Raw genomic sequence first — 11,800 nt, 5'->3', positions numbered from 1 at the left:
CTTCGATGCGCGAATACTTTGAAGACCAACCAGTTGCTCCATTGACGCTGACCGTGTTGGATCTGGACGGCCGCCCCGTTCGACTGCGCTTTCGCTGCCGATTTTTGGCTAACGAACGCTCCGAAGAAGCTCGGAAGGCCAGCTTCCTACCAGACAACTTCAGCTACACGGGCACAGGTGGAAGACAAGGCGGTGACAGTGTTCATCAGTCGTGGTTCCGATTGAAAACGCTGTCTATATTGCCTCATTCGGGGGTTGAAGACTTCAAGCGTTTGGCTCTTCTCCGTCTGTCGATTGAAGACTCGGCAGTCACCTTCGAGGCAGCGGATTCGTTCGGCTTCTTCCCTCCCAACGCGCCAGAAATTGTCGATAGTATCGCCCGGTTGCTCGGGTTTGATCTGGATGCATACATCGAGATTTTAGTGCAAAGCAAAGACCCCGACGTCTCAATGACTGCGCTCGTGCAGCAAGCAGGAGAAGCGCTTCCGTTCCCGCGTATTTGCACTGTCCGAACATTACTAAGAAACTTTCTCGAGTTACGGACGGTATCGCGAGAGTTCGTCCGACTAGCCTCAGGCTTCGTGACGGTCCCCAAGGAGCACGAATTGCTCGAGATGCTGTCGTCTACAGACGGAGCGGCTGCGTTCAGACGGCACTTTACGCTCGAGAAAGGCGGTGTCCTAAAGATATTGGAGCTTGCGCCAAGTCTACGCATTCCGTTCGAAGTGCTGATAAACATCACGCCTCTGATCAAACCCCGCTTCCATTTGATCGCCACATCCCCTGTCCAAAGCGCAGGCGAGTTCGAAATCGTCGTGCCAGTAGGAGATTATGACGACACCGACGGTCTCGTGCTATCGAATTGGCAGTATTTATTCACAAGACCCATATCGCACGAGCACCTCAAGGAGACGAACGTCTTCACGCCCGCGACGCCACTTCTGCGCGGCTTCTTCTCCGAGTCGGCCTTCTCTACGCCATCCGATCGGTCTGCGCCGATGTTGATGATCGCCGAAGGGGTCGGTATCGTCCCTTTCCGAGCGCTGCTCATGCAGCGGCAGCTCGAAACTGATCGGTTTTCCTCCTTCTCCTCACTGCTATCGAGGAAGTCGTCGCACCACCACTCACATGCCAAGAATCTGGTTCTTCTCGGATGCTCGAACCAAGACTCGCTGCTGTTCGAGTCCGAGCTCCTGGATCTGAAGAAGAAAGGCGTGATTGATCTGCGCGTTGCTTTCCACGACGATGCCGACAAACCTCACAAGGTGGTCCAGAACCTGGTCGACCAGCACTGGCAGCAGATCTCCTCGCTCATGGCTAGCTCCCACGAATCGCGCTTGTACGTTTGCGGCACCGCGACCATGGTGAGGGAGGTCCACGACTTGGTGACGCTGCACTGTGAACAAAGCGAGAAAACAAACGAATGGTTCGCCCTTGTAACGCAGAGCGGGCGATACGTTCAAAGCGTCATTCCTTGACATTTGAATCAAATGCGTCGACAACGAACGGAAAACGCCAATTGACATACAACATTATTATTGAGAAGATATCTGACAATGGTGATTACTGAGATGAGAGGCGAGTTAAGATCTCCTTGAGCGAGATCCGCTTGCTCGGGTTAACAGTCAACATTCGAGACAGGAGGTCGACAGCCCACGGCGACAACTTTGAAGCGAGTCCCCAGGATTCGAAGACGATGGTGAGGCCACAGCGTTGAAACGCGAGGAACGAGTCAACCTTCGGAGAAGCGAGCGGAACCAGAGGGGTGCCTGTGAGCAGGATGAACCACATGACGCCCAGCGACCAAATGACCAAATGTGGGTCGTTTGTCTTGCCTGCCACCACCTCCGGCGCCATGTAGTACTCCTTGCCCACGCGGGCCTTGCAGCGCGTCGCGGCGTCCACCGACAGGCCGAAGTCCGAGATCTTGCACTCGCCGTCGTGCAGCAGCACGTTCTCGAGCGACAGGTCTCGGTGCGCGATGCCGAGCACGCGGTGCAGGTAGTCGATGCCGTGGAAGATCTGCGTCATGACGTGGACGGAGCTTTGCTCGTCCATGACGCCGTTGCGCGTGTGCGAGGTGAGGTGCGTGTACAGGTCTCCGTCGTTGCAGAACTCGCCGACGAGGTAGAGGCACTGGTGCTCCTGGAAGTGGAAGTAGGAGGCCACGACGTTGCGGTGGCCGCCGCTGGAGGCGAGCAGGTGGGCGACTCGGCGCTCCTGGAGCGCCGAGTGGATCATTCGGGGGAAGGTTCGGGTAGTGCGGCGCGGAGTGGTGGAGCTCGCACTCCATGACTTCTCCGTAGAGCGCGTCGCCGAGCTTTCGTCGGAATCGGAGGTGCGAGGTGGACATTGCGAATAGGACCTACCAAGGAGTTGATCAACGTTCACTAGAAGCAGCGGAATCGGTTGTGAGCGACGAATACGTCGGACCGTGCATGCGCTCGGGAAATAAACGGATGGAGATTGCGATTTCGCAACTCGTCCTTTTTGATGGATACGGCAGTGGTTTCGATAAGCGCCGGTGGAATCCTGGCATGAACTGCGATATGAACGCGCTTCCTTCCAGCCTACCAGCCTCTGAGAGCCGCACCTTTCGTATTGCTGAGATGTTAGCTACACAGTCAATTGCTTGTCCTGAGTGCAGTCGAGGAAGATGTCAGCTACGCATCAACCAAGTCGGCTAGTATATTCCCGCTGAGCACGCAGCGCTGGGCCACACGAGCCACATATTCATTCACCAGCACCTACCGCGGTGTTGAGCTGTAGTTGCGACGTTGGCGGCGTCACAGCTAGGGAATTCGATTTCTCTGTCTGCTCCGGCTTTGGTGGCGACAGCGTTGCTCGCTTATTCCTGTCAGTGTTTCGTCGATGACGCGCGCTCGAGAACGTGTAAGGCACACACGCGTTGGGGTTAGCACTGCTCGGGAATCCTCAGAAAACGAGCTGACCAGTTGTGCGGGGGATCACGACTGAGCTCTGGTCGATTGCAATACTGATGATACTGGTGGTCGAATTCAACTGAGTTTATCTGTCTCGAAGCCGACTAGCTCCTAAAGATCCGCTGGCAGGTTGAACTGGCCGGCGTTCCCATGGTTCGGATCCGATTGGAGGATGAAGTTGAAGTGAACACTAGCGAATCATGACACCTTCGTTTGGCTGGACAGTGACTGTGCAGCCAGAACGTAGGACGAAGAAAACAGTGGCAACTGTTATCGCGGATCTAGCCGCGCTTAATTACCAACACCCGATAGAATGGACAGACTGCACCCTCCAATTTCACTATTTCGCCAACCACAACGAGTTGCGTTTCTGTTGGCATCGGAAATCAAATATGGCCCTGTTAGTTCCCTCTCCCAATCAAAACAATCTAGGCGAAGAAACTCCATCGCTCACGCCGCTAAAGCCCTGGCTTACTCATCCCTGTCAGCTCGTAGAGCGAGAAGGTGGCAGGTATCCACAGAAAGTTGCTGAACTCGAAGACGCGGAACTAGGAGCACATTATTACAGTTCCATGATGACGGTCTTGGTCCACTCCACTCACTACATATCAAGGCTTCTATAGGTCAGTTAATTAAGCTCAAATAGAAGGCCACTTAAACCGGTCTTGGTCCACTCCATAATCCACCCCACCGCCGACAAACACACAACCAACTTGCAAAGATTAGTATCAATCGACTACGGTCGACCATCTACCGATAAATTATCATCGCTGAGGTTACTGTTAGTCAACAATTATAAAGTTTAATTATTTTTAAGCTTAAAATTGATAGTGGCGTCTTGCCATTTACATCGTTATATGCAAGTATGCCGATAGTTTGGGCTAGCATGCGCGTCCAGTCTTCAGACACGGGTGCTCGAAGATCTCTTCAAGAGAAACCCTCTCGCTAGGGTCAATACTCAGCATCTTCGAGATGAGGTCCATGACTTCCACCGACAGCTTGTCACAGACCTTCCACGACTCGAAGACGGCTGTGACCCCACACTGAGCCAACGCCACGAAAGCTTTGTTGCGTTCTGAGGCGACCGAGATGAGTGTGTTGGAATACATATCGGAGTCACGGCGAAGAGCGGCGAAGGAGTCGCCAGCTGGAGTCGCAGCCAGCGACGGTCAAGCGCTCATGGGTCTGCAATGAACTGGCCAGAAACCAAGACAGTTAAGCACAGGAAGTTGAGGAGCTAGTCAACGCAGATATAGCCGTTGCATGAGTCGGCGGGCTTCGCCCGTACGGTTGGAAGGAGCTCGAGAGAGATGAGCAGCTAACATCAATATATTCAGTCTTCATTTTCCCGTGCGGTGTGCACCCATACAGGATCGAGTGCACTTCACAACAGGGTACTGAGCCCAACTTACGGAACTTCCTGGCGGAACGCGCCACTGCTAAGGGTCCTAAGATGGCGAAACCGATGAAATACACCGCAGAAGGCATTCCCAAGAACTGGGATGGGAAGGACTGGCAGACGTACAAGTGGGCCATGACGGCCGTCTTCGGGGAGAACGAGCTGCTCGAGATCGTGGAGTGCAAGGGCGACCATGACAAGGAGGCGGACTTCACTAAGAAGCAGAACAAGATCATGAGGATGATCGGTACGTCGGTACCGTCAGAGATCCTGCATCAAATTTGGGACAAGGACACAGGTTCCGACATGTGGGATGCATTGTGCGACTTGTTCGAGAACAAGATCAACAAGACAGTAAAGGTGCACAATATACGTCGCTTGGTGGATGAGCTCTGGAGTATGAAGCTCACCCCCGGTGGTGATGCAAACCTGCACCTGTGCAAAATGTTCAACGTTCGAACGGAGCTGGCCAGCTTGCAGTACACCGTCGACGACATCGACATGGTGGAGATGCTCTTGGAGAGCTTGCCAGAACAAGCCGAGTTTGAGACGTTGAAGGCGTCCATTCGCTATTGTGCAGACACAAGTGTGTACACACACACACACCAAGGTTCGTGAACTGATTCGAGCTGCAGCTTCGAGAAAAACGAGTTCAGGAGCAAGCGAGGTGGGGGAAAGCGCGAGCACCAGAAGAGTGGTGGTCTCAAGAATGGGGGCAGAGGTCGTGGTGATACCCACCAGCAAGGACATTCGAGCTACAAGCAGCCTCGAAAGTGCTACACCTGTGGTAGCACGGAGCACCTGAGGGCTACTGCCCGGAGAACGCGAAGAAACAGAGCGGCGCTGATGCCAAAGAGATCGAGCAGAAGCGAAAGCCGCGAGGCAACTGCACAATTCGCCAGAAACTTAGTGCGCCTCCAGACACCAAGTGCATTGAAGAAGCAGGAGTCGTGGCGGGTGCACTGGAAGCTCGGTCAAACACAGCCGCTGCGACGGCTGAACCTGATAACCATCCACTTCCCGTAGGTGACCTTGACCAGGAAGTGGGAGTGGTTAGTGAACCCCAAGTGGCTGACCAAAGCAGCAGCGAGCAGTGGTGGTATTTCGATACTGCGTCAAATGCGCACGTGACTGGTGATCGCGCGAACTACATATCCTTCAAAGAGGACACTCATGGAAGCCAAAGTATCCGTGGAGTAACTCCGAGTCTGGCTTCTCGGGTTTCTGGAGTGGGAACGGTGGCGCTGGTTACGGAAGTGGACGGAACTCAAATGGTAGTTTACATCGATGACGTTCTCTACGTACCAGGCGCAGACAGCGGACTCTTCTCACCAGGGCTTGCGTGTGAACAAGGCTTCGAACTCGACTTGGATCGTGCAACACAGAGCTTTCATGTACTACTGGATGGACAACTTGTAGCCATTGCCACGCCACAAGATGCAACATGGGGGTTCTGCGCCACGCGTGCTACGAAGGATCGTGTGTCCAAGCTGGAAACTGTGGCACTATGCAACTTTACTGCAGCCGAGGGAGTGGCTTCATTGACCACTTGGCACCGCAGACTCGGCCATACATGTCAACAGTACCTAAAGACAATGGTGGAGTGCGCGGCATGATGCTGACCGAGCGCCAGCAAGAAACGTGTGATGCTTGCCACGTTGGTAAACAAAAGAAGCAGGCGCACTGGAAGAAGCTCGACCGCGAGACGTTCAAACCAAATCAAGTGGTCTATGCAGACCTTCTCATCCCAAGTCAGGGAAACGGGACTCGATATGAGGCAGTGCTGGTGATCATGGATGGATTCTCGAGATTCGTCACAGTGCACATGCTGACTGGGAAATCGAGCGACGTGGTAAATGACCACATCAAAGAGTACGTGCTGTGGGCTGAAAGACAGGCTGGGCGCCGTGAGAACAATGGGGAAGGAGTGAAAGTTAAGTATCTTGTGCAGCAGATGCTTACCGACAAGGGAGGCGAGTTCGTGAACTCGGAAATAGAGAAGTGGTATGCCAGCAAAGGAATTGAGCACATCAAAGTCGGCCCTAAGAGTTCTCAGCTAAATCTTTGTGAGCGCACCCACCAGTCCTTAGTGGAGATGACTAAAGCGATGATGCACCACGCGGGATTCCCACGAGCATTGTGGCCGGAAGCACTTCGCAACGCTGTCTACATCAAGAACAGAGTCTTCAACAAAGGCACACAGGCCATCCCGTATGAGCAAATGTTTGGAGTTAAACCTGATCTCCATCACGTCCGCACGTTTGGGGCTTTGGCGTATGTCCACGTTCCGGTTGCGCCGGGATGACGCAAGCACGATGCAAACGCGAAGTTGGGATTCGTGTTGGGTTATGCAGAAGATGTCGTCGGTTGCAAAGTGTACTTCCCGAGTGAACACACCGCGAAGTTTGTGGTGGATATTCGAGTGGCAGAAAATGTGATGTATCGTGACCGACACGCAGCTAGCTTGAGTGCTGAGGACGATCTTGAGTCCTTGCACTTCGAGAGAGCATCAAATGTATTAAGTGGCACTGACAATGCAGCTTCTGCCACCAGCGACGAGAGTATGCCGACTGCAACTGCGGCGTTGAGGCCTAGCCCTTTGCGCGAAGGAAGCGTAGTTCAGGCTGGAGCGACTCATCAAGACAAGCCAAAGGTGTCAATCAACACCAATAGTCTTGTGGGAGGTGATGAAAGTGAGTCGAAAGAGAAGAACAACGCTGAAAACGACACTGACGCTGCGCTGGATAACGAAGGTGACACTGAAGCTGGTCTGGGAAACGATGCTGACGTCAGTGGCGAAGCAGGAAGTGCTGTGAACGGCTCTGAGGTGGAAGGTATAACGGCAGTGTTGCCAAGCGAATTACCAAAGCCTGCACGGAGTGGTTCCCACGTCGTATCGCTATCCTCTAGCGTTCCACGAGCAGAGAATTCGGCATCTAGTGTACTGTTAGCAGCGAGGAACCGCAGCACAGAAGAACCTGGATTAGCCGATGAGTGTGAAAGCCCTCACTCACAGATCCCATTACCTGCTCAGATACCATTACCGCAATCCCCGCTACCCTCGTATGAGAGTTGGTCCTCGCAACGAAACGATGCCGAGTCATGTGATGGGTCCGATTCACTTGTCGGGGAGTATGGGTCTGCATTGGATGGACGAGATGCTGATATTGACCGCGAAGACGACTTAGCAGAGGGCGATGAGGATATTACGGTGGCTAGTACTGTAGGTGTCGACCGTGGGGTCAGGCACGAAGACGTACTTCTCGCTGGCACTGGAGCAGAACACGAAGATGCTCACCATGAAGTTAGTGCAAATGTGCAGCAACCACAGCAAACGGGTAAACGTACCCATCGTGACGAAACCCCATCTAAAGAGGAGCGCGTTGAGCGCAGCGCTGACAAAATGGAAACGAAGCGCAAACGCACAGGCCTTCGCGAAGCCCACGAGCGCCGACGTCCACAGTATCTGGACGACTACGTGGTGAACGTCTTGCAGAAAACCGCGCGCGTGCTCGACAAGAACGGCAAGCCAATACGAGCCAGTGATGTCATCATCCCTCATAACCATCGCAGGGCCGTGAGGTCGAAGTTCGCAGAGTTCTGGCTCATGGGGGAGATGGAGGAGGTCGCGGCACTGGAGGCAAAAGGGGTCATCGAAGAGATACCAAGCACCGAGGTTCCAGAAGATGCGAAGACCATCAACACGATGTGGGTCTATTCAATCAAAGCTGATCAACAGGGCTTTGTGATCAGGTTCAAGGCGCGCATCGTGGCTCTCGGGAACCATCAGCGACCAGGGATCGACTTCCGCGAGACGTTTGCACCGGTGGCAAGGATGTCATCGTTCAGGCTGCTTCTGGCGCTGGCAGCAGAGTTAAATCTGCAAGTTTACGGTGGTGATGTCAACACTGCCTACTTGAACGCACCACTGGGCATCCGTCAGTACCTAAGTTCGATTGAGGGGTATCCGTGTCGTGTACCTGGACACAAGTATGTGGTGCTCAAAGCTCTCTATGGACTTCGACAGTCTGGCCGAGAGTGGAATACAGAATTGAATGAGTGGCTACTGCGTCGAGGATACCAACGCTCGCTAACCGAACCGTGCTTGTACTACTGGTTTGAGGACGGAGCGATCGCCTACGTACTGGTGTATGTTGACGACATACTTGTAGCGACGAACAGCGAGAAGATCAAGCTGGAGCTCTTTGCAGAGCTGGACAGCGAGTACGGAATCAAAGATCAGGGGTTGCTGACTCAATACCTTGGAGTCGAAGTTGAGCAGTCTGCGCACAGTATCACTATCAGGCAGTTCAAGTACTGTCGTGAGATTCTCGAGAAATTTGGATACGAAGACGCGCATCCTGTGGGCAATCCCATGGAGGTAAATACTCGACTTGTAGCGCTGACAGAAGGTGAGGAGTGTGACACCAGCTTCGCCTATCGAGAGGGCGTCGGCATGTTGATGTATCTCGCAACGTGCACGAGGCCGGATTTGGCATTTACGCTCGGACAGTTGAGTCGATTTGTAGCCAAGCCCTCAGCGAAGCATGTCGGAACGTTGAAGAGGACGCTGCGTTACCTGGCTGGTACGCAAAGTTATGGAATTACGTATGAGCGGCGAGCACAAGGATCACAGAACGTAGTGTTGGAAGGGTTCTGCGACAGCGATTGGGCCAACGACCCAGACACTCGACGCAGCACGACGGGTTTCGTGTTTGTGCTGGCTGGTGGTGCAGTTTCCTGGATGTCCAGGCGCCAGTCTATCGTTGCTCTATCGACGGCCGAGGCCGAATACGTTGCCGCGTGTGAGGCGACTATGGAGGCTGTGGCAGAAAGTAACATCCTCCAGGAGATGCTTCCGCATCGTGAGGTGCGGCTTCGCATCGGAATTGATAATCAGGCAGCTCACGTAATGGCTACGGATCCGACATACAGCCGTCGAACACGCCACATCGAGCTGCGCTGGCACTTCGTTCGGGAACAGGTGCAGAAGGGTGCAATTGACTTGCACAAAGTGCGAGGAGAGGTGAATCCAGCAGACACCTTCACGAAGCCACTTGACAAGAAACGCCTCAAGGAGTTGCTCGGGCTAATCAGCGTTGGTGACGCTTACGAGAGCTAGTTCGACTCGGAGATGGCCATGGTACGAAGCCTCAGCTTCGTGGGAGGCGTGTTGGAATACATATCGGAGTCACGGCGAAGAGCGGCGAAGGAGTCGCCAGCTGGAGTCGCAGCCAGCGACGGTCAAGCGCTCATGGGTCTGCAATGAACTGGCCAGAAACCAAGACAGTCAAGCACAGGAAGTTGAGGAGCTAGTCAACGACGGTTGGAAGGAGCTCGAGAGAGATGAGCAGCTAACATCAATATATTCAGTCTTCATTTTCCCGTGCGGTGTGCATCCATACAGGATCGAGCGCACTTCACAACAGAGTGGGGAGCCCGTGAGCAGGATGAACCACATGATGCCCAGCGACCAAATGTCCGCCTTCACTGGGTCGTTCGTCTTGCCTGCCACCACCTCCGGCGCCATGTAGTACTCCTTGCCCACGCGGGCCTTGCAGCGCGTCGCGGCGTCCACCGACAGGCCGAAGTCCGAGATCTTGCACTCGCCGTCGTGCAGCAGCACGTTCTCGAGCGACAGGTCTCGGTGCGCGATGCCGAGCACGCGGTGCAGGTAGTCGACGCCGTGGAAGATCTGCGTCATGACGTGGACGGAGCTTTGCTCGTCCATGACGCCGTTGCGCGTGTGCGAGGTGAGGTGCGTGTACAGGTCTCCGTCGTTGCAGAACTCGCCGACGAGGTAGAGGCACTGGTGCTCCTGGAAGTGGAAGTAGGAGGCCACGACGTTGCGGTGGCCGCCGCTGGAGGCGAGCAGGTGGGCGACTCGGCGCTCCAGGAGCGCCGAGTGGATCATTCGGGGGAAGGTTCGGGTAGTGCGGCGCGGAGTGGTGGAGCTCGCACTCCATGACTTCTCCGTAGAGCGCGTCGCCGAGCTTTCGTCGGAATCGGAGGTGCGAGGTGGACATGGCTCAAGTCTGTTGCGGGTTGTCGGATGTTGGCCGCAGAATCGATTGTGAGCTGGGACGCGAACGTCACGCTACGGCGGACGTTGTGGAGCTAGAAGAGCTGCGCGTATCTAGAGCCGTATCCGTTTCAGCCGCAGGAAAGAGAGAGTGGAAGAAGGGCTCAGACGGTGCGCGCGCATGATTCACGAGCTGCCACCACCTAAATCTGGCTTGAGAGCGCGCTCCCGGCTCCGACCACAGGCGCCGCAGGAAGCGGTTGGTTGGCAAATGTGTTTGCGCTGCGCCGGACACGCGCGCTCCACCCGTCTGAAAGGCCAGCAGCCAAACTTTGGCGCCTTTTAACGCCTTCCCGCCGACTGCAACTGCTCTCCTTCTCTCTGCCAGAGCTTCGTCGCCCCATCCAGCGGCTGACACCATTGGCCTGCATCTTCGGGCTTGCCCCCCCGCACTCACCAACAGAGCAAGCCGAGACATCCGTGCGACTACCAAAAAATAGAACCTAAAAAGTAGAACGAGGCAGCAAATGGCTACATTTATATGAGCGGATCCAGCCGGCAGCTTGTAGTCGGAGGGCTAGAGTATTGCAGCGCATCGGAGCTGAGGCACTGAACCTTTCCTGGCTTGCTTGAAACGGTTCTCGTCGCCTAGTGCAAATAATTTTGCGTGTTGGTGGAGAGCGCGTGCCATCCGCATACCAGCCGAGACCCTCTGACTCACATGTGCCCATTGCTGCGCTACACACCCACATTCAACATGGGCCACAGCAGTATACATACCTTCACCGCCTTCATCAAATTTGAGCGTAAGCTGGCTCAAGCCAACCGATACTTTATACCTTCCTGACACTTGATCTGAGTGTTCCCAAACTTCACTCTCCTACTCTATGAGGGCGGTAATGTCGACACCTGCAAGATACAAATACATATATGAGCACCCCAGCAGAGCTAGGCACTGCCGAAAAAATCACTTTACTTACCGTAATGAACCAGAGTGAGCGGGAGCGCAAACACGACCCAGGCGAACAGTAGACTTTGCAGCGTCATCGCCTCCGTCTCCAGCACGAAAGCCAGCTGGAAAAGCGGCGAGTACCCAAATCTTCGCTTCAACATGAAGAAGATGCCGACGAAGGAGCCAAACTCGAGCGAGCCGTACACAACGAGCTGAATCAGCGTTGACTGCATCTTTTCAGCAGATACGTCGCGTGTATGTGGATAGTAAGCAGCTGTAGGCACGTGGAACAACCCAGCGAGGTAGACGGCGTAGAGCAATGGCAGCGCGCACTCGACGTATTCAGTTAGAATGACATACTCGCAGTGGAAGAGCGCCTGCAGCCCCTCTTTGGCTGCTTCCTCGGTAGTTATTAACTCACAGATCGGAGCGCCGAGGGGAACGAGAGATGCCCGCCGTAGATTGATCACCAGAGAATGAGCCGA

At 54.5% G+C, this 11,800-nt stretch overlaps 4 protein-coding genes across 4 annotated transcripts; 1 reads left to right on the top strand and 3 right to left on the bottom strand.

Moving 5' to 3' along the window:
* Window positions 1–1,563: 1,563 nt before the first annotated feature.
* On the bottom strand, window positions 1,564–2,244 carry PHYSODRAFT_501937 (hypothetical protein; the record flags this gene model as incomplete). Its single annotated transcript, XM_009528788.1, has 1 exon — window positions 1,564–2,244. A coding segment is annotated over one exon (681 nt), but the record flags the coding sequence as incomplete, so codon positions are not given.
* A 2,151-nt stretch (window positions 2,245–4,395) lies between these two features.
* Window positions 4,396–4,959, top strand: PHYSODRAFT_255647 (hypothetical protein; the record flags this gene model as incomplete). Its single annotated transcript, XM_009528787.1, has 2 exons — window positions 4,396–4,927; window positions 4,952–4,959. 2 exons carry the CDS (start codon window positions 4,396–4,398, stop codon window positions 4,957–4,959), a joined length of 540 nt encoding a protein of 179 aa, XP_009527082.1.
* Window positions 4,960–9,585: 4,626 nt separating this feature from the next.
* PHYSODRAFT_255780 (hypothetical protein) lies at window positions 9,586–10,255 on the bottom strand (the record flags this gene model as incomplete). The annotated part of the gene is made up of 2 exons (XM_009528786.1): window positions 9,586–9,601; window positions 9,747–10,255. The coding sequence occupies 2 exons, from the start codon at window positions 10,253–10,255 to the stop codon at window positions 9,586–9,588; spliced, it is 525 nt and encodes a 174-aa protein (XP_009527081.1).
* Window positions 10,256–11,338: 1,083 nt separating this feature from the next.
* PHYSODRAFT_379318 (hypothetical protein) lies at window positions 11,339–11,722 on the bottom strand (the record flags this gene model as incomplete). The annotated part of the gene is made up of 1 exon (XM_009528785.1): window positions 11,339–11,722. A coding segment is annotated over one exon (384 nt), but the record flags the coding sequence as incomplete, so codon positions are not given.
* Between the last annotated feature and the right edge of the window lie 78 nt (window positions 11,723–11,800).

The sequence above is a fragment of the Phytophthora sojae genome (genome assembly GCF_000149755.1).
Source record: "Phytophthora sojae unplaced genomic scaffold PHYSOscaffold_4, whole genome shotgun sequence".
NCBI lineage: Eukaryota > Oomycota > Peronosporomycetes > Peronosporales > Peronosporaceae > Phytophthora > Phytophthora sojae.
The sequence above is the reverse complement of the archived record's forward strand: the minus strand, read 5'-3'. Positions and strand labels throughout refer to the sequence as shown.